At 39.8% G+C, this 25,331-nt stretch overlaps 3 protein-coding genes across 7 annotated transcripts in view; 2 read left to right on the forward strand and 1 right to left on the reverse strand.

Moving 5' to 3' along the window:
• Window positions 1-1,940: 1,940 nt before the first annotated feature.
• LOC143347178 (sodium-coupled monocarboxylate transporter 1) lies at window positions 1,941-11,552 on the forward strand. 2 transcript variants are annotated; one of them, XM_076776146.1, is made up of 9 exons: window positions 1,941-2,014; window positions 6,497-6,839; window positions 6,999-7,224; window positions 7,301-7,368; window positions 7,654-7,949; window positions 8,086-8,304; window positions 8,569-8,752; window positions 8,955-9,242; window positions 9,654-11,552. In XM_076776146.1, exons 2-9 carry the CDS (start codon window positions 6,507-6,509, stop codon window positions 9,897-9,899), a joined length of 1,860 nt encoding a protein of 619 aa, XP_076632261.1. In that variant the 5' UTR covers window positions 1,941-2,014; window positions 6,497-6,506; the 3' UTR covers window positions 9,900-11,552. The 2 variants fall into 2 exon arrangements, with proteins under 2 accessions (XP_076632261.1, XP_076632260.1); XM_076776145.1 differs by lacking the exon at window positions 1,941-2,014 and adding an exon at window positions 3,662-3,992.
• A 90-nt stretch (window positions 11,553-11,642) lies between these two features.
• On the forward strand, window positions 11,643-16,876 carry Myd (stromal cell derived factor mayday). Its single transcript, XM_076776149.1, has 5 exons — window positions 11,643-12,364; window positions 12,648-13,125; window positions 13,355-13,618; window positions 14,812-14,993; window positions 15,297-16,876. Exons 1-5 carry the CDS (start codon window positions 12,347-12,349, stop codon window positions 15,471-15,473), a joined length of 1,119 nt encoding a protein of 372 aa, XP_076632264.1. The 5' UTR covers window positions 11,643-12,346; the 3' UTR covers window positions 15,474-16,876.
• Window positions 16,877-17,023: 147 nt separating this feature from the next.
• Pdfr (Pigment-dispersing factor receptor) overlaps window positions 17,024-25,331 on the reverse strand; it is a 40,944-nt gene continuing 32,636 nt past the window's right edge. For 2 of the 4 annotated variants that reach the window (XM_076776147.1, XM_076776148.1), the window contains exons 5-14: window positions 24,844-24,947; window positions 23,931-24,075; window positions 23,757-23,859; window positions 23,106-23,226; window positions 22,904-22,982; window positions 22,563-22,648; window positions 22,295-22,475; window positions 21,122-21,236; window positions 19,822-19,915; window positions 17,024-18,712 (exon numbers count right to left, since the gene is read on the reverse strand). In XM_076776147.1, the coding sequence (XP_076632262.1) occupies window positions 18,700-18,712; window positions 19,822-19,915; window positions 21,122-21,236; window positions 22,295-22,475; window positions 22,563-22,648; window positions 22,904-22,982; window positions 23,106-23,226; window positions 23,757-23,859; window positions 23,931-24,075; window positions 24,844-24,947 (1,041 nt within the window). In that variant the 3' untranslated portion in view covers window positions 17,024-18,699. Of the gene's footprint in view, window positions 18,713-19,734; window positions 19,916-21,121; window positions 21,237-22,294; window positions 22,476-22,562; window positions 22,649-22,903; window positions 22,983-23,105; window positions 23,227-23,756; window positions 23,860-23,930; window positions 24,076-24,843; window positions 24,948-25,331 lie in introns of all 4 variants that reach the window. The other 2 variants (XR_013080561.1, XR_013080562.1) reach the window with 2 other exon arrangements.

Below are 25,331 nucleotides of genomic sequence, written 5' to 3' on the forward strand. Positions count from 1 at the left end.
CTTCCTGTGTTCCTGTTATCGACCTTTTACGATACAGGATCATGTACTTGTACGTTTAGGTGTATTTCGAACTTCGAAGTAAACGGTTTCTCTGCCTCGGTTCCGCAACAGTTCGCAAATTTAATGTGATTGAGAAATGGTAAACGCGCGAACTCTTTGATTACTTAGTTTTACAATCGACTGGACTAAAATTAGGATAAAGATAGGCAGAAATTGGGAGGGAATTCGTTTGCTTATTGGCACAGTTTGTTCAAATAATGCAAAGTTGATTCTGTACGATCGACGCACGAGGTTTTGTGAGGTGCTCGAGTGCTAAGCCGAAGTGGTAGTTTACTGTTCTTTGTCAAAGAAATTTCTCCCAAGGAAAACGGTATGAAAATTTATCTTTTTTTTTTAAATTGATTTTGAGTGGCATATACGAGGTGTGTAAATTAAGTAACGAGACTGGCAATGTAGCGTTCGTTCTGTCAACATTTGGGACGCGGTACTTGGAGAGACGGTAGTTTGTACCCGCTAGAGTCATTTGGTTGTCCGTAGCAATTCTTCTCGTAGAACTGTTCTTTCTAGTGTGTCCTAAAAAATGAGTCAAAATTCATGCTGATTTGCTTTTTCGATAGCCAGAAAATCGGCCACAAACAGTTTGTGCCTCAAGGCCAAACGGTCAATCGACACTTTTACCGAAAGTTTCTAGAAAAACTTCGAAAAAGGGTCACGCGTGTGAGGCCAAACATCAAGAACTGGGTGTTGCATTCGTGACATTGCGCCTTGTCACACAGCAATTTCAGTAAATAAGTTTTTGGCCAGTAAAAACATTCCCGTGGCTCTTCAGTCTCTTTATTCGCCTGACTTGAGTCCTTGTGATTTTTTCTTCTCTCCGAGATTGAAAAATCACCTCAAGGGACGTCATTTTGGGACACTCGAATACATTGAAGCGGCTGTAACCGACCAGCTGAAGGCTATACCGATTAATTACAAAATCTGAAGGTCAAGACTTCTATTCCACGAATATACACATACTCAACAATTAAACTATTTCTGTAATTATCTTCGTCGAATTCAAAACGCTGATTGAAAATATAAGTAAACGTTCGTCTTTATAATCTCAATGAACTACTGTTTAATTATGCAAAATGTGATGGTACATATACGTGTCTTCGCGGTAATGCATGTGGCCATTTTAGGTCCAAGAACTGCAATAAAATCGTAACCGAAGCATCACCTTTGATTCATCGAGAAAACCCCGCGAGACAGATGATAGAACCATTAAAAAGAAAAAATGAAACATCGGTTGAAAATAACAGTCAGAACCGTTATATCATTAATGTAGCAGTACAGAAACAATCAGTGATTCACGCTGGGGGATGATACTTAGAAATACTAATAGATATTTCTCAAACTCATTCCTGAATATTAAGATTCTATCTCAAATCTGCACTAGAAGTAAGTGGTATTGATATCTCATAAAAATGTCGACCATCCAGACTCCTTATTCGAGAGAGCCTGGATATATTAGATAACTTTTACAATTTTTATTATTTTGGACTGAAAAAATTTGTGTGTATTCTCGGAAGTTGAATAAAATTTTGTGGAAGACCTCCTCAACGGACCCGTTCTAGCTGAATAAATATAAATGGAAATATAAGTTACTCCGGGTACTCCGAGTCGACTTCTGCTCGCTTAATGTGGCGGCCATCGTCGCGGGGTTAAATGGGGCCACTAGAGAGATTGGACTTTAAGGAAACGAGTGATAATCACACTTTGCTTCCAACCCTGTAAGCTGTAACTGGTTGGATCCTGATTCAACTGACCGTGTTCATGAATTTCATACGCACTTCAATTCAAGAGTCGATTTTTCGACTAATGGAGTTGCAGCGACTGTCGATTAAAGCCATCCTTATCGTAGCAAGTATTGCTGGCGCGGTTCTACGCTCAGTCTTGAAGCTGTTCTTGGCGTCGGTCATTTCCAGCAACTGCTTATCGTCCAAGTTCCGCAAACATGGTTGGAATAAATAATGTAAGTTTCGTGGTGCTTCGTCCTGCCAAGGAATAACGATTTAACGCTGATTTGGAATTTTATTCTCATGGGTTTTCTTCTTTACTTAACAATATTATCAAGCCGCTTCATTGTTAATTTAAGATTTCTTCCTCTATATTAGGTTGCTTTAGAAAATATTGTACAATTTTAACTACTTCGAATAAAAATATTAATAGATTGTTAGAAAACTATTTTTCTCCTGATTACTCAACTTCAGTGGAATCATGAATTCTCTAATAACTTTTAATGGTACTATAGTCTCAAGTTTTAATTCAACTTTCACTGAACTGAATCACTTCTAAAGATGTTTAATCTTCTGACTGGTATATCTCCTCCACGACTGTTTCACAGTCATCTCTTCAATAGAACTATGAAATTTTAGAATTGTTAAGTTCCTTTAGATAACTGTGTTTTACATATATAGTTCTACAGGTGTCTCTTCGATAAAACAAGAACTTTATTTTTTTCGAGGACGTCATTCTGCAGCAATTTCCAATCTTAAGGGGTAAAGCTAGTGTAAAAACCTGAAATAAAGCGGTTTTTTTTTGATGGATACAAAAGTAAGAGAATAATAATATTCAAGAATGTTATTAACCATGTCGTTAAGTGTTAAAAAAAAAACTTTATTCAAAAATAGCGCAAAATGACGACGCTGGAGCCATTCTCGCGAGGCGTGTTTTGAATTTGAGGCGCCCCGGGGCACGCAGTGTAACTGACGCTTTGTATCTAGAGAAAAAGAAAAAATTTTCTCTTAATCTGCATGAGTATAGCTAGAGAAATACGTAGGGGATTTTTGAAACATCAATTTTTGTGCGATTGACAAGCATTTGAAGTAGAAAGTTCAATTTTGTACAAAAAATGAGTCAATCATTTGTCAATAAATAATGATAATATTAACTTATCGAAGATCCCCTACGTATTTCTCTAGCTATACTTGTGTAAATTAAGAGAAAATTTTTTACTTTTTTCCAGGTACAAATTTGTGTCAGTTACACTGCGTGCCGCCTCAAATTTAAAACACGCCTCGCGAGAATGGTTCCAGCGTCGTCATTCTGCACTATTTTTGAATAAATTCTTTTTTTTTAACACTTAACGACATGGTTAATAACATTCTTGAATATTATTATCTCTTACTTTTCCATCCATCAAAAAAAAAAATTGCAAAAAACGCTTTATTTCAGGTTTTAACAGTGGTTTTACCCTTTAACTCAAGTATCTATCGAATTTTAAATTTAATTTCTATATCTCTAGCTGGATTGTCTCATCGGTTATTGTTTAATACGAGTCTCTCCAACAGATCCAGAGTTTTTTTTAAATTATTTACAATGACGACGAATGATTCTCAACTCGAATTCTAAATTTAATTTCTATACTTCTAATCGGGTTGTCTCTTCGTTTACCATTTTATAAGTCTTTTCGATAGTCACCATCGAAACATCTGTATAATTTGGCGTAACCCGTTTCTACCCCGTGATGCACTTTCTTGGAAGCATAAGGTGTCATCGTATGACTCGTGCCCACGCAATTGATACACCGTGCACGTCGTAATTGTTGTTGTTGTTTCCATAAGTCCGCGGAATGGAAGAAACACGGAGCCTGGAAGGGGATGCTTCGTATAAATGGGCACATGTCACAATTAAAACGACAGTCTGAAATCGTTCTCCGCTTAATTCGTCCGGCCTCAGTTCCAAACGAGAAGCGTGAAACCTCCTCCTAATTAATTAATCGTTCCTCTCCCGACGGTCTCCCAAAGTTCTTCGATTCGAGACACTGAGAAATCCGAGCATACATGCGTTACGTCAGGAAAACCAGCAAGATCATTCAGCTGCAGTTTCGCACGTTTCTGCCGGTCACGCTGGATCAATAGTAGAACACCCCGATCGAAGATCTCTTCTTCTCTTCTTCTCTTCGTTCGATCTAGGACCGTTGGACTGCGTTTGATCTCGAAGCCCAAAAGGTAAGAGCACTGTGAAAGAGATCCTTCATTCACCACAAATTATAATATAAATATTTTTTTCTTGGCTACAAAGATCAATCCCTATGCCTGGAAACCAGAACGTTTTGTAACATTTTCGAGACGCATCCTTCCAAAATTAGTTAATCCGTTCGAATTATAAATTTCATTCCTGATCTCGATGATTTTTGTACATGCATGTTTTTCATTGTTATTTTTTCTTTTTACAAACGTCAAAGATTTCAGCTATTTTTCGCGACGTTCCCATTGAAAAAGAGCATTATCCCGTAACAGTCGATCCATATTTTATCAACAAAGGCCGGGGACAATAAAACAAATAAATAACTCGATATTACTTCATAACGGTGTCCCATAATAGGCGATTTTTTTTCACGGATCTCTGGTTCCAATTGCAATTACATGATGTAGTTCCTGCGTTTCCGCTTGTCAGGCTTCAAACAAATCATAATTGTAACCGAGCTTTGTGTTGGCATTGAAATCCTGCCGAGCACAGTATCTGTCCGCTGTTCTATATTAAATCTGTTGTTTCCTGGCGTTGATATTCAAGCAGTTTCGAATGGATTAATTATCGAAGCCTGAAAGGTAGCAAACAATGTTCATTATCGTTCGCTTTATTATATTAGAGTATCTAGAAAATCGTAAGATTGGACCGTGTACTTTGTCTTTAACGTAGAATTTCTTCTCGATTAATTTACTTCCTCATAGGTTTAACAAGAAAACAAGGATTTCACGAAGACATTTTTTCCGTTCGTTCTAGCATGAAATATGTTTTGATTTAACGAAACCGGTTCCGTCCAGAAACGACGAGATAATTGAGGATCATCGATCCACGCGACGTCGATAATGATCATCGTAACAAAAATGTTTACGAATTTGAATGCCGGTCGCAGCCTGTCTCGTGTTTCTTCAAACTCTAATTGCTGCGCGTAGAAGACGAAGTTGAAGTTCGACGCCATATTTCTTCTTTCCCCTTCAGATATTATCGAAACTACTTCCTCTTTTAATGTTGAAAAATCTTCGTTTCGTACGAGCTTGATTTGAAACTTCCGAAAATAGGGAAAAGAAGAAATAAACGAAGAAGTTCGAGTCTTTTAAAAGAAGAAATTAGTAGCAGAAGCAGCTGAAACAATGCAGAAAGTTTGAAAAAGAATTCCAGAAGTTCTGTATCCTAATTGCTGAACAGTTGAGAAATTTAGTCCAAAAGAAGAGAAGAGATTGTTTTCTTCTTCTCTAAAAAATGCTACTCTTCGTTTCGCGCGAGCTGGATTCGCCATCGGGATAACTGGTTTCATCCAGAAACAACCAGATTCCTTAACGACGATCGAATGTCCGCTTTAATAGTCGCAACGACGGTGCAAATCTTTCTAAACAATTATGCGCCCAATGGTGAGACACGAGGCGCTCAATAACCGTATCGCACGAACCGAACAAGACGGAACGCAGTTCGTTACACTTTGCTTATGTAAGGGAGACACAATCGGCGAGATTATGCATCTGTTGGGTGTTCCCAGCCTAGATCAATTAACTGTGACGATGGTTCTAATTAAACCTGGGCGCATTTGAAATAATGACATTCAAAACGCGTTCTTATTATATCCAATAACAAGCTATCTTATTTCATTGTTATTTCTAAAATGCAATTACGTAAACCTATCCTATATAAAATAACATAATTTATACCTAATCCTTTTTTCACATAGTGCAAGTACTGATCAACAGAAAGATATCAATCTCGTTGTAATGGATGCAAACTATACAAAAAGCAATTTAAAATCGTGTGAAAAGAGGATCGGGTGTATTTCACGGATTACTTACAAGTCTCGAGTTACGTCGACAGGCAATAGAGATCAATCTGGATCGCGCGGATGTGTTCGCGTGGCTTTCACGTGATCCTAGATCCGTCCTTCGATAGAGTGTCGATGAATGAGACTTGAGAACACGAGAATGTCAAGTGCAAAGGGATCGTGTGATCTATCATCGATTCTATCTACTTCTATTTTCAAAATCTATTCAGACACAAACCGCGAACAACGAAAAAAAGATAAACAATTCTTTGCTATTCGCTGAACAGAAATTAGAATTTCACAACGAACAACAATTCAACCTATCGATCGTGTGTAAATTGATATGGCATTAGCTTCATTCGTTGTCTGTTATTCCAATAAAATCTGATTCGAAGTAACCTAGGAAGACAAAGTCAGTATTGTTGGACAAACGTATAATAGAAACATGGCTGAACTTCCACGTGCGATTGTGCAACCGGTAAGAACAAAAACTTGATTAAACGGTATTCCTTTAACACTTATTTTATCTATTGTACTCTTAGGAATTATAACATCAATTTTATCAACTCTGGTGGTTCTCCTTGATAATAGAAACTTAAACAGATGGAAATCGTTTCCATTATTCTTCACGAGGTCCAACATTTTATATGCATCGACCCAATACTTGAGAACAATTATGATAAATGTACGATTTCGTTGCAGCCCCTGAAAGATGTGGTCGCGTTTGCTCGCGCTGTTCTTCTTCCTGTCCGTCTGCTTGGCGGACCAACAGCCGCCCGAGGACGCCGACAGGATATGCACGGACGAGCATCCGGTTCTGCTGCACTACTTCTCCTGGGCCGACTACGTGGTGTTCACGGGGATGCTGTTAATCTCGTCCCTGATCGGCACATTCTACGGTTTCTTCGCCAAGAAGGACGAGACCAGCAACGACTTCCTGCTAGGCGGTTCGAACATTGGAACGTTCCCCATGGCGATGTCTCTGGGCGCCAGTTTTATCACGGCCATCGAACTTCTTGGGAATCCTGCAGAGATGTACGAACAGGTACGCGACTTATGATACGCCCTGGTTACCAAAACAAAAATGGACTCGACTCAGAATGAAAGATAAAAATGTCCTTATTCTTACATTTTAAATTCTTCCTTATCTTGAAAACTAATTGACTTTACTAACGTAAATCTATTTCTTCTCTATAAAATAAAGGGAACGCAATTTTGGATGAGCTGCGTGACGTTCATCCTGGTCGTACCGATTACCTCGCTCCTGTACCTGCCGGTTTTCATGAAACTAAGGCTGACCTCCAGTTACGAGTATCTGGATTATCGGTTCGATCGACGCTGCAGACTGCTCGCCAGCGGACTGTACATGTTACAAATGATTCTTTATACGTCCGTGGCCGTTTACGCGCCAGCGTTAGCTTTAAGTCATGGTAAGTCGAACGAAAAATGGCTGGTATCGATCGCAAGCTCATCTCGATTCACCTTGTTTACCTTGTCTTCTTGCAGTCACGGGTCTCAATACTTATATAGCCGTCACTCTAGTCTACGTAGTCTGTATTTTCTACGCCTCACAGGTTCGTACCATTCTTTTCGTTCGCTATAATATGTATCCGGTACCGCAACCGCGAGACTTGTGGAACAATCTAATTTTTATTTGATCTAGAATTTACTTTGACTCCCAAAAGCTTTCAAGTTCTATAGAAATAGAATCCTTTGTGCATATATGGAGTAAAAGAGAACCTCTCCTTTCCTCTTCCATCTCCTCCACAGGATCTCACACTATGATTTAAAGAATCAACTTCCTAAGACAATCATCATGATCATGACAACATTCTAGTTTTCTTCTTTGTTCGTTTCAGGGTGGAATGTCAGCCGTCATAATGACGGACACGTTCCAAGGGGCGGTGCTCCTAGGTTCCCTGTTCCTCATCCTCGGTTACGGTATGACCTGGGAGGGCGGTATTGCTCAGGTGTGGGACGTGAATGAAAAGACTGGTAGGATGCAATTCTTCAATATGGATCCCAGTTTTACGACCAAGCACAGCTTCTGGAGCGTGGTGATCGGCGGGACTGTCTACTGGACCACCATGTTCTGCAGCAATCAGGCGTCCGTCCAAAAATACCTCAGCGTCGAGACCATTGGTCAAGCCAGAACGTGAGTCCCTCGTAGAAATTCTTCCAAGATTTCTATTCATTACAACCTTTTATCGCAACATTTCCAAATCTCATACCGTCCTATGTAAATATACCATATCTATCATACAATATCTATTTTAAACATATCGTTCTAGGGCGTTATGGGTGTCTGCTATCGGCATGATCATCATATACACCGTGAACTTCTTGACCGGTATGGTGCTCTACAGCACTTACAAAGACTGTGATCCCCTGTTGGCTGGTTACATAAGCAGCCGGGATCAACTTCTGCCACTGTACGTGATGAACTATTTGGGCAATCTCAAAGGCATGCCCGGCTTCTTCGTCGCTGGAATTTTTGCTGCCTCTTTGGGGTACGTTTCCCCAGCGACCACTAATACCAGAACTACCAACAATTATGGTGTATTTATTTCTATCGAAGAAATTAAAACGATAGATATTCGAAGAAATGTATAATGCAATGGAAATATATCTTTAGTCATTCTCTTATAGAAAACCACGGTAAATTTGTAAGAATTTTTGTTAGAAATTACGATCGTTTCGGTCAGTTTGGTAATTCTAGTGTTAAATGCACGAAAATAAGTAAGAACGGCACAGAAACTTGCGAAACTTTTCAGAACCGTGGCGAGCGCCCTGAACTCGCTGGCCGCGATCACCTGCGAGGACATTCTTCAAGGGTTGTTCAGGATAAAATTGCCAGACGCAAAAGGCGCCGTTTATGCCAGGAGGATCAGCATTCTCTTTGGCGGTCTTAGCTTCGCTTTAGTCTTCGTTGTGGAGCGCCTTGGCAGCGTTCTCCAGGTATCCTAAGTCCTTCAACGTTTCTTTTTTCATTTTCTGCTGCGAAAAACAATCAGTAATTAGCGTTGAATTTTTGCACCAATCTCGGTTAATATTGGTACGAACAACGAAGGATCTACTGTACCGTCGAATGGATGTGTATTATCGTGATATCAACGCGTTGGAATTATCACTTCAGGGACAATCGAAATCAATGTTCCAGGTTGCGTTATCGTTTAATGGCATGGTCGGCGGAGTCACCCTGGGACTGTTCTCTCTGGGGATGTTTGTGCCGTGGGCGAACGCTAAGGGAGCAATCTCAGGAGCTATCGTGAGTCTGATAATCGTTATATGGATCGGAATAGGCGCTCAGGTTGCTGTTCTCGGCGGACGCGTTCATTCGGACAGCAAACCTCTGTCGATCGATGCTTGTCCCTGCATAGCAAACACCACGAATCTAACGACCGATCATTTGGTCGAGGAGGTTGATGAAATCTCTTCGATATACAAGGTAAGGACAACCCTCTCTATGCAAGGTGTTCGGCCACCACGGGGAAAAATTTTAATGGGAGATTCTAGAGGGCAAAATAAGACGAAAATCAATAATACCAATTTGTTGATCGAGGCTTCGTTAAAAAGTTATTAACGTTTAAAGCTCCGCCTGTGGAACAGCAATCTACGAACAGCTGCTAGTGGTTTTCGAAAACTGTAAGGCTGTCGATTAAACGTTAATAACTTTTTAACGAAGCCCCAATTAACAAATTGGTATTCTTGATTTTCGTCTTATTTTGCCCTCTAAAATCTCCCATTAAAATTTTTCTCCTGTATAATACTCGTCGTTTTCTTCTTACTTCTTTCGAGGAAGAATTTTAAAACACCAGATACTTTCAGATAAATTTTCATCATTTCGATCAATTTGCAGATCAGTTATCTGTGGTACAGCGCGATCGGTTGTATCCTGACGCTGCTGGTCGGTGTCGTGATCAGCTTTGCCACAGGCTTCCAGAAACCGGCGGATCTCGATCCGGATCTGCTGAGTCCTCCGATCGCTTCTCTGTTCCGTCTCAAGGCGAAAACACCCGCAAATAACGTCCAGGGGATCACGAACTTCGGTTTGGAGCTGAGCGACGAAAAATCGCAAGTGGAAAGCAGCATGCGTCCCGAGTGAAGCGAATAATGGCGTCGAGGAACTTGAATTCAACTTCGAGTGAACAGAGATAGAAGAAATTTTGCTCGTCTCTGCCAAAAGTATTCTACTTTTTGAGGTTGTCTGCTGGGAAAAAGTTTAGACATTTTAATTTTCAAATGGAGAAACATCCTTAATTTTATTCCACTATTTAACAGCACGTTAAACTTAAATTACGAATAAGTTCGAAACTAAGAGAAACCTGATCCAGTACTCCGCCAGCCAGTAAGAGTATCTTTGATCTTGGACCTTGCGAATAGAGATTTTGTAAGATTCATCCACTGATCTATCGTTTGGAACGCGTACGAACTTCGACTGTTATTGTTTCTTCTTTATCGTCTTAAACGGATACAACGAAGTGGAATCTTCATTGACTAGAATAACACTTATTGGGGCGGTAGACAGTTCAATATTATTCGCTTTATATCGAAAGAATATCGAAGAAGTGAGAAAGGAATTAATTAGTATTCTGAGTCTATTTTTCGAAGGACTCAGTTGCAGTCTCCAATCGAAGACGATTCAGACTAGAATTGTAAATTTTTAATCCGCTGGAGGACAATGCCGAAAAGCGAAGCTGGACTTCGAAACGAACGGACCAAAGCAACGAGACTCGTCAATGGTGGCTTTTTAAACAATACTAACGATAACGATGATACTGATAAGAGAATACTGATAATTAATTCTGCAGGATGTAATGACCGACAGAAATGAATCTTGTCAGTTCAGGGAGGGATGTTTTAAGACTCTGTAGACAATCAGAGAAGACTCTCAGCGAGGGGGCGACTCACGATGGTGTAGAATAGTTTATTTATGGCACTGTTAATATTGTACTTACTTTAATTCTCGAATTTCGGCCATACCTGGACGAGGCGTCTTTTCGAGGGCGGTTTCGATCAATGAAAAACCGATACACTTAATTTATTTTCTATTTAAAAGAGAAAAACAGTCCAGATTCTTTGTATTTGTTTAGCCCTTCGTTAAGTACGCGGAAGAATTGTTATTCATATCGTGTTTCAAATTTTGTTTAAGCGGAAAAGATTCGTTTAGAGAGACCTGTGATCCATGACAATTTTTAATTCACTTCGAAATATCTTACCGTTTTTAACTCGCTTCTGAAAGTTATTTATTTTTCTTCGAATAACACAGAAAAGTTCCGCGATCCATTTTAACCAGTTCTATCCGCAAATAAATAAATCTCCGACAACACCAGATTCTATTATCCTTCCAAACTTTCAAATACACGTCCTGTTCAGCGTCTCGTCGATTAAGGGATGGTTGTCTATTATGTTTTTTTCTTTTTTATACCTTCAAGATGAATATCACTTTCACTGCGGATGTGTACTTCATTTTCGTTCTAATTTTTAAGCAATCGGAAAAGAAGAAATCAACTCTGATGCGTTTTATCCCTTCGTCGTGTAAATTTTAATTTTACCTTCTCTAGAAGAAACTTGTTAATTTATATATACGCATTCATCGTTTAGTTTGTATTTATAGAGCTATCAGTCCCACGCGCGAATCCTATAAAATTTTCTCGGTTAACGTAAGCTACTTCGTCTCGAAAATGTATTTCTACGAGAATTTTATACATAAGATGAAAATACACGAGGTAACCAATTTTATTAAAATCTTTCTTTATTTCTTCGATGTCTCTTCCTTTTTTAGAACGTTCGTTACTACAAAAAAAGATGTTCGAATCTTTATCAGAACGTTACTGTCGCGAAATAATGGTATATCCACAATCTAGGAGATGGCAAAAAAAATTGCAAATTACCTTTTAGTAAAAAGGAAGCCGTACAGTAGCGTATCTGACAAGAAAAAGGACGGAAGTAGATGTTGGGGGTGGACGAGGAGGGTCACGGCGTATAGTGATCGAGACAGAGATGGCGATCGAGAGAAAGGGGACGAGAGTGAAAGTGGATCAATACGCCGTTAACGTTTCGCCAGGCAGCGTGCGAACGGAGTTTCTCCTTCGTGCTCGTCTATTTTCTATCGAAGAACAGAGCCATAAGAGATAAGGGTGTCAATAGACAGTGTCACAGTGATACCTCCCGTTTTTGAGCATCATTTACCATAATCACGGTCGATGATTCGTTTATTCACAACCGAGCAGAACCCTCTGCGACTCCCCCACGGCTACGAAAACGCGTTCTCCGTTCGTGTTCCTAGCTGTCAAAACATAACAGTCGACGGACAGGCAGTGTCGTCGGCGAAAGAAACGCTCGTCGATGGGATTTGCGATTGACAGTGGTGATCTAGTGTCCAGTGACGACGATGGAACTGTTAAAAATGTGTTTTAGGAGGCTGTTCGGATCGTTAGAGCGTCCATGAAGGAATTGCTGAATCAGGAGACTCCGATTTTTGGGGACACACCGATGGCTGGGCCCTAGATTAACCCTGAGGATCCACTTGTTCTACGGGTCGCGACCGATATGCATTTCTCATACTTTGTGAGTATATTGAAAATGGAAATTTATTGGATCGAAGTGTCTAATGCTATCCCCTCCGTAGTCGTATGGTATTATTATTTAATTGTACGTAAAACACACAGAGGTCGAAACGAGGAAGAGATTAAAGTAATATTTTCAACAGAAATTCCCCCATTAAAAGTGTTAATAAATTTCTGTTTAAATTTCTGTGGAACTCGAGGAAAAAAAGATTTCGAAGGATAATGTCGGTTTCTTTGTCGCAGAGAAATCTCTATTGAAACGCCCGGCAATTTTCGGTTCACAGTTCCCCAAGATCGTCTGCACGACCAATCTGCGGTGCTTCCGGTTCCTCCGTTGGACCGTCCTGGTGCCCCTGGTAATTTACTTTTCCCTCCTGTTCGTCAAGTACTGCAAGAACGTGCCCCTGAAGAGCCTAACCGCGGCGTCGACCGAAAAGGACAGCGAGGGTGTCATGATCGAGAATCTGTTCATCGAGCTGGAAGCAGTGACGGTCGACAAAAAGGATTTAGAGCGTTTCAAGGGCATGAGCATCGATCTCAGGGACGAGCAGAGCATAAAGGAGACGGAGGAAGCGGAGAACCGCGAGAACCCGAGGACACTGCTCGAGGACATATTTCAAAGGGCTGACGCTGACAAGGATCAGCTGTTGGACATCCAGGAACTGGCCAAATGGATCTACCTCAAGATCACTCAACACCTCAGTCGCGCTATGTACGAGAACGTCGACCTGTTTAGGGCGATCGATAAAAATCCACGAAACGGTGAGTACCTGGCTCATTTGAAACGATACTTTTAAATTATTAACTGGGACGACTTTTCTGGGGATGCTTGAAACCCTGAGAAAATAAAATTTTAAGGAACTAACAAGGACTAAGGACTTCTTACAGAGTTTATTAACTGGATTAGTTCTTCCTATGATCTTACTTTCATCGTCGAAACGTATTTATTACCATGCTCGAACTGTATTTAAAAATTGTTTAATGGTTCCAGGCGAGGTGTCGTGGGAGGAGTATCACGCGCACTTTCTACGATCCCACGGGTTTCCCGAGAGCTATATAAATTCGCACGATAAGAAGCACAGCAACATGTCGCGAACTATGAAAGAGAGCATCATGAGGGACAGAGCAAGATGGTCAGGGGCCGCCAGAAACGACCCCGAGAGGCTGGCTCTGAAGGAGTTCCTGGCCTTCACGCATCCCGAGTGCAGCCTCAGAGCTCTTCTGCAAATGGTGGAGGACCTGTTCGAGAAATTTGGTGAGGCTATGAGAATATTGTGGTGCTGCTCCCGGTAGTGGAGAAAAAAAAATTATTTCAATGAAATATATTTGTGAAGTAGAGCTCATGGTTACTTACAAAAAAGTATAAAACAACATTTCCATACGGCGTCCCACAAATTTATTAAAAATCAAAAACGAATTTTTAAGAAAAATCGACAGGGGAATTTTTCAACGGAAGGTTCAAATCACTCTAAAAAAATTATTTTTGGTTGCAGGGGTCAATCACAATCATTTTTGGTCAACAGACATACTCTCGAAATCCTAACCATTTTCGAGAAAAAAATTCCTTACCGAAAATATAATTTCAGGTCAGAAATGCTTCCATGAAATTTTGTGCGAATCTTTAAAACGTCATAACTCCTGAACGGGTTGGACGATTTTAATGTTTAAAAAAGCAAACTACGCGTATTTTGATGGTGAATATGTACAAATCGCAAAAATATTCGAAAAGTTGGTCCTTGACCCCGCAAAATGAGAAAAACCCCATAAAAGTGGTCCAATTTTCAAACGGCCATAACTTCTACAATTGTGAATATATTTCAATGAAACTTTTTTCTGAAGTAGAGTCCATGGGTACCTACAAAAAAGTATTAGACAACTTTTCTGTAGGGCGTCAAACAAAATTACTAAAAATGAAAAAGGAATTTTTAAGAAAAATCGACAGGGGGTAGGTGTCTAAATTTTTCGACGAAATTGAAAAATTTCAAATCGTTCTGGAAAAATTATTTTCGATTGCGGGGGTCAATTATAATCATTTTTGGTCAACAGACATACCCTCGAAATCCTACGCACTTTCGAAAAAAAAATTCTTTTCCGAATATATGATGTGAGGCTATGTTTCCCTGCATGTGTTTCTTTAAAACATCATAACTCCTGAACGGATTGGACGATTTTAATGTTCAAAAAGTCAAACGCCGCGTATTTTAGTGAAGAATATTTAGAAATTCAAAGAATGTTGGAAAAGTTGCTCCTTAACCCCGTAAACTGTGAAAAACACCATAAAGATGTTTCAATTTTCAAACGGCCATATCTCCTACAACAGTGAATGTATCTCATTGTAATTTATTTGCGATGTAGTGCTTTTGGATACCTACAAAAAGGTATTAAAGAACATTTCTATATGAGCGTCAAACAAATTTATTATAAATCAAAAACGAAAAATGTTTTCAGATCGTGACGGAGACGAGCAACTGACGGAAGACGAATTTTCGTGTTTCCCCTTTGAAGGGATGGGTTTGGATTTGAAGGAGGATAAACACGAGGCCGCGAGCAGAAGCAAGGAAAGGCGACAGGAATTTCGACATCTTATAGACCAGGACAAAAACGGAAAGGCGGATCGAAGAGAACTTTCTGTAAGAAGAAAACGTAATAGTAATACGATAGACGTCAATTATCGGAATTGCAATGATACGATTGGATACAAACATCGGTAAACGCGATCGTACCCTCTTCTATTCGAATACGAATACGAATACTTGCAAAATTCGCGCTTCTAAATACATAGATGCACGTATAAACGCGGTTATTATCACTGATAAACGGCAACTCGTAATAATCGACAGTCTTCTACGAAGTAGTCGATAAACTTCTCGACAAAATTTATAAAATGGTTCGTCTAGAATGATTTTCATTCGAATTAAAATGTATCTTTTCAGATGTATATAGATCCAATGAATCCAAGGCACGCCATTCAGGAAGCTCGACATTTAATTAATATGTCGGACACGAATCTCGATGGGAAGTTGAATCTTTCGGAGATTCTGAACAAAATGGACTTGTTTCTGGGCAGCAAAATGGTGGACACCGAAAGAAGTTTCCACGACGAATTTTGATAATTCGGTAAAAGGAGAGAACTAACTGAAAACTGAAGGCTGAGAAACGATATTTCCTATCATATTTTGTAGAGAAGAATGGTACCCCTTTTGTAATCAAAATTGGGCAATTGTTTTGATACTATTTAACGAAGAGTTCCGTGAAATATCGAGTAGCATTCGAACGGAGAAAATCGACGATAAATAGTTAAAGTGCCCAATTGTGGTTTCTCTAAATCCTTTTTTTTATAAAGAAGGCCCACTATCGCTAAAACAGACAATATTTAATGGCTCGATGGAACGACGATCTTTCTCGAGATCAATTTATAAAATCACTTAATCTCTTATAAAAACACATGGAAACTGTTTTCTATTACGGAACAAATTTCTCTTCTACCTTTTTTGCATTTCAGCGTAACGTTCTACACTTCTGCCAAGACAAATAATTACTTACTTGCATTTTACAAGATATTTATTTGCCCATATTACACACGCATCGATTCGTTCGATTAAATATAAGAAATTGGTTAAATTGTAAGTGACACTTTTGTTTAGCAATAACAGGAAAGTAATATTGTCACGAATTATTGTTTCAAATTTAAAAGAACAATAAAATGTTAGTTTTCGTCGATTATACTTTCGAATTGAAATGTTTACACAACTATTTTTTTAGGGACGAAAGATCGTCAATATTACTTTCCACGTATAATATTTTTTAAAACGCGTCTGTGATAGTCTTTGTGACGTAGAATATTATTTCTTTGCCTGCAATTCGTAGGATTGAGATACAATGATCGATAAGTGTTCGTTTGTACAATTTCTTATTAATTTTGTCCTCGTTAAAAGATGTTACTTTCATTACACGATAGATACGACGAACACTTTGTTGATAAATGTCAAATTAAATTACTTAGGACCGAATTCTACCATGAAAGCATAGACTGAAAGAAACAATTTTTATTCTATTATCAAATTATCAAAATATGAAATGCTTTTGTCAAAATAACTTCTTAGAAACGAGAAAGAAACGTTAAAATTGAAAGAAAAACGAAATCAGGCATACGAGTTGTCCTGAAATAAATAGTAGTTAGAAAACAGCTTCTACAACGTTCAGATATTCGTTTAAACAATGGCAAAAAGGGTGAACAATGATCAAATTCTCGAATCCGTCCTTTCAATGGATTTTCACTTTTTCGACTGTCTTTCTGTCAGCTATAATATCGATAAAATTCTTTAATTTTTGCGTAGAAGAAAATCTATTGACTATTTGAGCGTATATTAAAAACTGTTTCGACTGAAATTTAATGGGAGAAAAAATAATAATTTGTAGGAGGAAAATGATCGATGTTCCTTTTCGAAAGCATTTGTACCTTGTAACACATTATTGTACCGTTCACTGTCACAATAAAACTTTTTTGAGAGTACGATTTATTTAACAATTTCTTCGCCGAGATACTTTCAGATTTATAATTATTTTAGAACAAGAGTATTTTTTTACACGTTCAACTATATGGTGGATGAAAGAAATTTGTCGAAAAAATTGGGAATCGTCAAGGATTCGATCGCACATCTCGGTGTCACGATTATTTATTTACATGTTTAAAAAACGCACGACTACAAAATCATTTAAGCAACGACGCGTCCGCTAATTGGCTAGCCTTACGACTAATTACTCTGCGCTTTTAACACGGTTGACAAATAGGCGACACAGCGTTTAATGTCGCGAATCCAAGGTCCAGCGAGTACTATACTTTGACTCAAACTAATTTCTCAGTCAGCAGAGTCAGCAGAACTTGGATCCCGACGGAATAAATCGTTTGGAAGTTCATTTCGAAAGCTTTTCTTGCATAGAAAACGCGGAGCGATCTATCGCCTGCGATTCTGCATGGCAAATTGAATAAAAAAATGTATAGTACAATTTCTTCGCTCTTCGTTTCGAGGAGAATGGAGGATCGAGACGCGCGGTCCACTTTCAAAACTCGATTTCCTTCAAAAGGAAGAGTAACATGGAAAAAGTATGTCATATATTATCGATCTAGGTTTTCGTGGAGAATCGTTTCCCGCCACGTCGAACTAAGCCCGATCCGTAAGCACGAATTACAGAGATTTTTAAAAGCATATAAACAGCAATAGCACCCAGTTAAAGCTATGCACACGCTTCCTTCGATTCGCTCTCGATGAAGTTTTAAAACATCTCGTTTAACAACATATTATTCGCAAACTGTCGCTTTATATATACAATTCGTCTGTTTTTTTTCATCGAAGCATCGTACAAATTCTTACAAAGATCTTACAAAAAGGGTCGAAGAGTACTTATTAAAAAAAAGCCATCCTTCCGTACTTAATTTTTAACACCTTTCTCTCGAAGCGCAGTCAACACAAACTTCCACTTAATTTTAAGAAATAATTTAGCAGCTGATTGTGTGTTTCGATCGAAATCAGAAAGTAAAGTGAAATAAAATGGCAAATAAATAGTACATCGACGTTTCAGGAGTTGTAGTAGGTTTAATTGACGAATCTCTTAAACTATTTTGTGAACTAAACCCATCTTCACACTCGTTTCCCACCGCGAAAGGATCTTTGAGGAAATTCAACTTAGGGGTGCGAAAATGGAGGATTCAACCTTTAAAGTGACCCCAAGAAGAACGTTATACTTCTATTCACGAAGTTGGAAGCCAAAAAATTCGCGTATAGTCGAAGCACGCGTATCCTCTGATCTTTAAATGCAATTTTACTTAGCCTTAATCTAAATACTTGAATATCGTTCGATGAAACTCACAGTTCGAATCAGTTCGAATGCAGTTTATCTATCCTCTGATAAAACTTGTAGCCTAAAACACATAATCCTTTAACTTCCTGGCTGGTCTCCAGACCTAACCCAGGTGTTTCTCCATTGTCCATAAAGTTTCGAGTCCCAATTGGCTTCTACGATAACTTCACGATTCGATTAGTTTGATAAATTTAAAAAGTCACTCGAAAGTTCATTAAGGTCCATTCCATTCGGTCCCGTTTATCGAATTCTAGTTTTCACAGCGTTTAAGGACTAGCCTGAACCGATCATCGGATCAGCCAGTTCCGTTTGACGCAGTCTCAGGCTGAATTCCTGGCGTTCGAACTTCCTGGCTGGTCTCCAAGTCCTCCAGGTGCTTCTCCATCTTCCGACGAATCCCGCAGCCCAGGATTTCGTGATTTCCGGTAAATCTCGAGGCTCGCGTCCGGTACCCAGGGATCCGGAGATGTTCCGTGGTCAGACCGCTGTTCTGAAACGCGAGAGAACACGATCGCCTCCGCACAAAGTGTCCTCGCGACCGGAAAAAGTGGTTCCCCGACAACGACAGTACATTCCACCGACTATCGAACACAAACGGAGGCACGTTGCTGCTGGGAATTGCGGGGATTTTTGTTTAAGAAACAATCGTCGAAAAGAAAATGTGTAACAAATGGCAACAGTAAGCATGGAATTTGCTTTCAACCAGAGAAAAAGTTGATTTTAAGTAGAATTTTTCTTCTGGGGGAATAAACATTTAAATTCAAGCACATAAGTGTATCTGAATGTCGAACGATGTACAGGAGATATTTTTCGGCTGTTCGAGAGCGAAAGTTTACATTGAAAGGTTTTGTGCAGTTTGGAGGAGTATAGAAGGGGTGGTTAACGATTAAAAGCGTCTGGAATTTGTCAGGGAATTATTAAACGATTATTTCTACGTAGGGATTATATAGAAGGTTGACATACAAACGCGAACACTGGTGCACAAGCGATACAAGGTGTCTGTGGCTTATTTCTTTGAAGATCTGATGTCGCTGAATGATTGATAATCAAAAGTGTCCTGTATCGTGGGTATATACAGGATTTATATTGTATTATTCGCTCTCATTGAGCTACACAAAAGTATAGAAAGCTAGAGAAGACATCGACAGACTCTGAAAGGATCAGAAAAATTCTCAACGACTTCGATGAATTGTGGAAACATTGCAGAATTGGAATTAGTACTCTGTAAAGGTCCAACGAACAATATAGAAATATATAATGAATTCTAGATGAATGGAGGAAATATTAAAAAATGCCCAACCGGCTCTAGAAGAGTCAAAAAATGAGAATTTGAGATTCGAAGTAGCTTCGAATTATTTCAAAGAAAGTCTGAGGGCTTCCAAACAAAATTCAACGAACTGAAATGAAGGGGGAAATTATTGAAAACACAGAGAATCACCGTTCGCGAGATTCCAGTATGGAGGAAGCAATGCAACAGCACATGCATGGCTGGCACGTGTCTCGTGTTTTTACCTACTGGTATGATCTTGCGAGGATCGGCCGTCGATGCTGGTAACGATCTAAACGCGGATTGGCGAGCTTTCCTCGATCATTACTCACTCGGCAGGTCGGTCCGGCGGTGGAGTGTTTCCACCTCGACAGCACAGCCTTATCCAACCGCTGGATCTCATCTCTTCCTCCTCCATCTCGATCACTGCACGCATCAATAATAATTATCCCGATATCTGTCATCCTCCGTTTCTGCAGCTCGATTCGCGGCACAATTACAACGTTTCCAATCAAGTCCAACTTAATTCTAGAATCTTGAATAAAACTCGGTCCTATAATTCTCGATACGCTTCAAAATTAATTTTAACCGTAGATCGAGGGTCTTCGATTTTTATTAAACGTCGCGTGGTAAATTTCGGGGCTGTATCTTTTTTTATCGTTCGACAAAGGGCGAAAACTACCCTGAAAGTAGACGAAATCGATGGAGAAATGTTTGCGAATAAAGTCTGCCCAATTCTGGATCGAATCATAATCGTGATTTGTTTTGCTGCTCTTTGGAAACCTCTCGCTTTGGCCCCTAAATTGCGTACGAAATCGATTCGCGCGAAAAGGATCTCAGCCGACGCTTTTCCGGACTTTAAGAGCTCCCAGAGTGCTCTGGGCTTTCATTAATTTGATTGAACCGACCGAACAACCCGCCGTCGAGTTTCTGCGACAACTCTCTTCCAGCCGTATATTTTGTGACCTTGTTTTAAAAATAATTCCCCTGCGACGAATCGAGTGCTCGCGAGTTTTACACGGGAACTCCGTCGAAAATTGCAATTAGGATCCTCCTTGGCCACGATCGACGTCCAATGTAAACACTCGTCCCGCGAACGGTCTCGATTAAAAATCGAGGATATTCTACGACCAACTATAAACATAACTTTTCTCGAAATATTCCTCGACTATAAACTACGTTCGCTGGATAATCGAATTTGAAAATTCGTCGATCAAAGGTAAATTTAATATCGTGCTGCTTGCCGTTTTCATAACGCGTTTAGCGATTTCGAGGATCGCGAGCGTCAGGATGTATCGTTTAAAATCGTTTATCCAAATATACGTTTAGTTTAAACGACAGTGAAGCAATTTAAGTAGAAAGTATGGCGGCAATTATAAATGGAAATTACTTTCTCACCCTGCGATGAAAACTCGATATCGCGAGGCTCAAATCGGGCACCATTATGGGCTTAATTACCATTAGATTCATAGAAGTCTATAATGCAAATTGCGCGCTGTGTAAATTTACTTGTCCGGAGTTTTATGTATGTTTAAATAGTTGAAGCTTTGCACATTGATTTAATAATGGCGGCTGATCCCGGGTTACGAGATATACGAAGAATGGGGAAACTTTGGTCCTTGTTATACTAACCTGATGCGACTCGTTGGGGCTGACAGCCACTGAAGGTCGACTGCCTCCTGGCTTGCAGATCGGTTCCTCTCAGGGACAGGTAGACGGAGATGGTTTTATCCAGAGCTAGCCTGACCTGTGAATGGAACAGGTATCGATTAATTATCATTTTAAATGTCTAACAACCGAGCTGGTGAATAAATTATCATCTCGAAGATGACCCAGTTTTCTCGAAACGCAAACGCTAGAGAAGTCCTTAATCTTGATTTGCGTATCGACATTGGCTTAAGAAGGTACGGAAATAAAGGGAAACGCGAGTTACGCAGAAACAATACGTAATTTTGTTCAAACTCCTCGGTGGAAGATCGATACGCTCGTTGTTAACGATTTCATCCGGCCTTGCGGTTTTGTTACAGATTTAATGAGATCCAAGGTATTCCCACGAGTCTATTGTTTACTCCAGCAATGTTTCCTTATGCATAATGCATGATCAGTTTCCATTTAACCATCCGAGTCGAAAAGTAATCGCTGTGAATTATTAATCGTTCGTCGAGTAAAACAACCGGTGATCAGGGAAATTTTTCTTCAAGTATTTACGATTTCACGGGATACTTCGAAACATTGGACACAAATATTTATAACTCGTTGATACGGAGAATAAGATATTTAAAAACGACGAATGTGTTTACATATTTTCGAACTAGAATTATTCACTATTAGGATAGAGTACGGTGCGTTTAAAATGGACTTTAGAAGCATACTCAAACAGGATGTACGTGCTTTAAAGTTTGATGCAGGCTGCACCTTAAACCACCCCCGCCGCAAGACATACTTGGAATCCCAGACATGTTCAGTTTCTGGAATTTTCCATTTTCAACTTCTCGACAACCGACTTTTTATTCGCAACGATTTCTTACCCTCAAACATGAATTTCCCTCGCTTCGACACCGATTACTTGTCAACGGAGAAATACGATACATCTGTTACATACATTTTTCTACCAGGTATGGTCGCGTTTTCATTTACATTCGCGATGAAAAAATATTTTAAAGAAAAGCTACTGCGATAAATTGCACCTTCCAAAAATCGTACAAAAATATATGCACCGTCTATTTTATATTACGTTCTATATACACTTGTACAAACAATTAACTAATGTGTTTAAAAATTAAGATTACTGATAAATTGTCTCACCTCGCCGTTTAGGAAACAATAAAGGGTCGCGATGAAGAGGCCCTGAAATGACTGCAAAAAGTGCGTCGAGTACGACCATAATGCGAACTTCTTCACGTTGTGCAGAGGCGCCTCGATCATGAAAAGTACGTTGGTGATGCCCAACAAAGGTAGAAGCACCACGGCTGCTCTCACCGCTTTCCTACAAAGAGAAATTCTTGGGATCGTTAGAATTTATCTCAGTGCGTTTGGAGAATTTTTCTTATCATTTTTATTTTATTTCACTCACAGGACTTGCTCGATCTCGCTAGTATGGCTTTGTCGAAGCTTCACCACGAGCACCCTCACGATGTTCAGCAGGAAAAGAAAATTGAGCTGGGAAATCGAAAACAGGTCGAGGTTCAGGGATTCGAATTAAGTCGAAGTAAATCAGAATGTTTCTTTGCGAACGAAATAAACATATAGGGTGTTTGGCAACGGGTGCAGAAGGATTCGCGACTTTTTTTAAAATTCTCAAATTCGTTTCTCGATTTTTTGTTTATCCACCCTTTTCCATGAAAGTTGGCAACAGCATACGTGTCACTGGTAGTAAGAAACGTTCTTTGATCTAGCGTAGGGAAACGTCCTTACCAATATCACCGCGAACCTGGGTCCCTCGAGAATCCAGAAGTAGGAAGACAGATTGTAGCCGGACCAACATCTGGAAAACCTATTCGTTCCAGCGTGTGAGATTATAAACCTCGAATTTCGAAACTTTCTTGAGAAACGATAAAACGGGGAATACGTTTTTTATAATTAAACTAATCGCGAGTCCGTTAATTGGACGACTTGCCTGGACTTTGGGTGGTAATAGAAGGCCGTGATGGTGGCCCACACGAAAGTCATCGCGACGGGACATCCCCAGCCGACGAATCGGTACATCCGATAGTACGAGGTCTCTTGAAACACCGTCACTGCGACAAACAAATCGTTAGATGTAAAAGAATATGGTAAAAAGGGACACGTTGGACGAAAGGGGAAACGCATTTAATTCTAGACAGAGGAAAGGGGAGAGAGAGATTCAGGAATTTTTCATCAAACTCGAGAGCGTTTCGCGGTACACGAAGACTGCACACTCGGGCGAAAAAAAAACTGGGACGATTGCTCGGAGCCGAGAAATGTTTAATTTTCGCATAGTTAAGCAGGTTACGAACGTGCTCACGGTTAGAATGCTCCTCTATCAGTGTGTAGCCCCCATAACATTGAATTTTCCATGGAAAATTATCTTTGACGTATTCAAGAATGGGATATTTTCTTTGGGATAGTAGACATTTTAAGTATTTTCATGCGTTGGAAGATCTACCTAAAACCTTTCTTCCGAGAAACATGGATTAATAGTAAAAACAACAAAGTGATGGCTTCGTAATCGTCACTGTTCTCTACTTTCGATTCAGTGGAGTTAATCGGTGTGGAATTTAAATAATTAAAATAATTAAGGGCTTGCCTGTGACCATATTATGGAGGAACAGACCCTCTATGAACATCCACATGAACATCGCGGTTTTGGCGTATTCCAACAGAGCGTAACTGGCTTCGCAGAGAACGGGCTGCAAGGGAAAGAAACTTTTTCGAGTGGGCTCCGCCTTGAAACGAATCTCCATTAACCGGAAGTACTTACAGTGTTCCCTATACCCCGTTGAATGCCATAAGTTTTCCTCCTGAGGATCTCGATGTCGATGTAGACGATTAATCGTATGAGAACCTGGACAACCATCGCCACGAACAGATTCTTGTGGATTCTGGTCCTGGTGTTCCTTAAGGACCTGAGTTACATCGGGATCGATACATTATCGATGCGTATTGGCTTACGTTTTCACGTTAGATCTCTACCAAGGGGGTCGAAACTCGTTTCGTTGTAAATTTATACGATTTATGCGATCATCGAAACAGGAATAAAAATTAAAAACGTACGACGTTTGCGTAGTTTTAAATTGGATGTAATAAAATAATTATTAAAAAATGAGAAACGAACGTAATGCGGTTTGAACTCTTTGACATCATTAGAGTTTTCATTCCAGTAATGTTACGTCTTACGAGAAGCTTAACCCAGTTTCGCGAAACAAACACAGTCTCCCATCTTTCGAGGCGAATCGTTACCATCCACGAAGTTGCGTTTCTTTGTCCATTAATGGAACCCCGGGAAACGGAAAGTAAATAAATATACCAGACAAAAACGACAGAACAATCACACCGCGTTCCTATAGTCGTTGGAACAAAAGCACGAGCTTTTGTAGTTATCAGAAAATATCAAAGCGAAATGCATGCTACTTCTGCAACGGCGTATCTCGCGGCGTTGATTTTACAGTCTCGTGACGTTGGAAATTAATCTTCCTAACTGTGTTTCGACGATCAAATTCAATCTGTTGCAAATGAAAGTCGCCTTACAACGGCTAAGGGAACCTTTACGCGAAAGCTTGATTTGCACGCGAGGAAAGTTTCTATTTACTCCAGAGGCGACTCCTTTTTGTGGAAATTAATTACGTGGACGGAGGAAAGTTGCTAGTTCCTTCTGGGTACGACGAATCGCCTACCTAAATCGACAAAATATGGCGAGCGAAGCGAGCAGCGCTACCAAAGAAATGCTTAAACCAACGAACTCCAGCGTTCGCGTCCTCTCGGCGATGTCCATCTTCATCTGAAACAGGAAACCAAGAAATTAATTAAAACCCTAAATTCCGGTCGTGTAATCATACTTTATTTTATCATCGTCCAAACTGTGTAATTTCTGGTAACAGATCCGAGCTATAAAACTTTATCGACTCGATAATTCCGGGACGTCTTTTAAAATATGTAATGAAGGAGCGGAGGAAGTTAATAGCGAATTCCATGGACAGTTTCTGAAGTTCCCCGACCGAGGATTAAACAGATTTTCGCCATTTAAGTTTTTATACAGAACAGAGAGAATGAACAGGTGGAAGAGGAAAACGCGACCAGAACCTCATCGATCTTTTTCACTAGTTAATTTCTTCCCATTCCCGGCGTTCGCCTGGAATCGATTTGGCCCACTTCCATGCTACTC

This window comes from Colletes latitarsis, chromosome 10 (assembly GCF_051014445.1).
Source record: "Colletes latitarsis isolate SP2378_abdomen chromosome 10, iyColLati1, whole genome shotgun sequence".
Classification (NCBI taxonomy): Eukaryota; Metazoa; Arthropoda; class Insecta; order Hymenoptera; family Colletidae; genus Colletes; species Colletes latitarsis.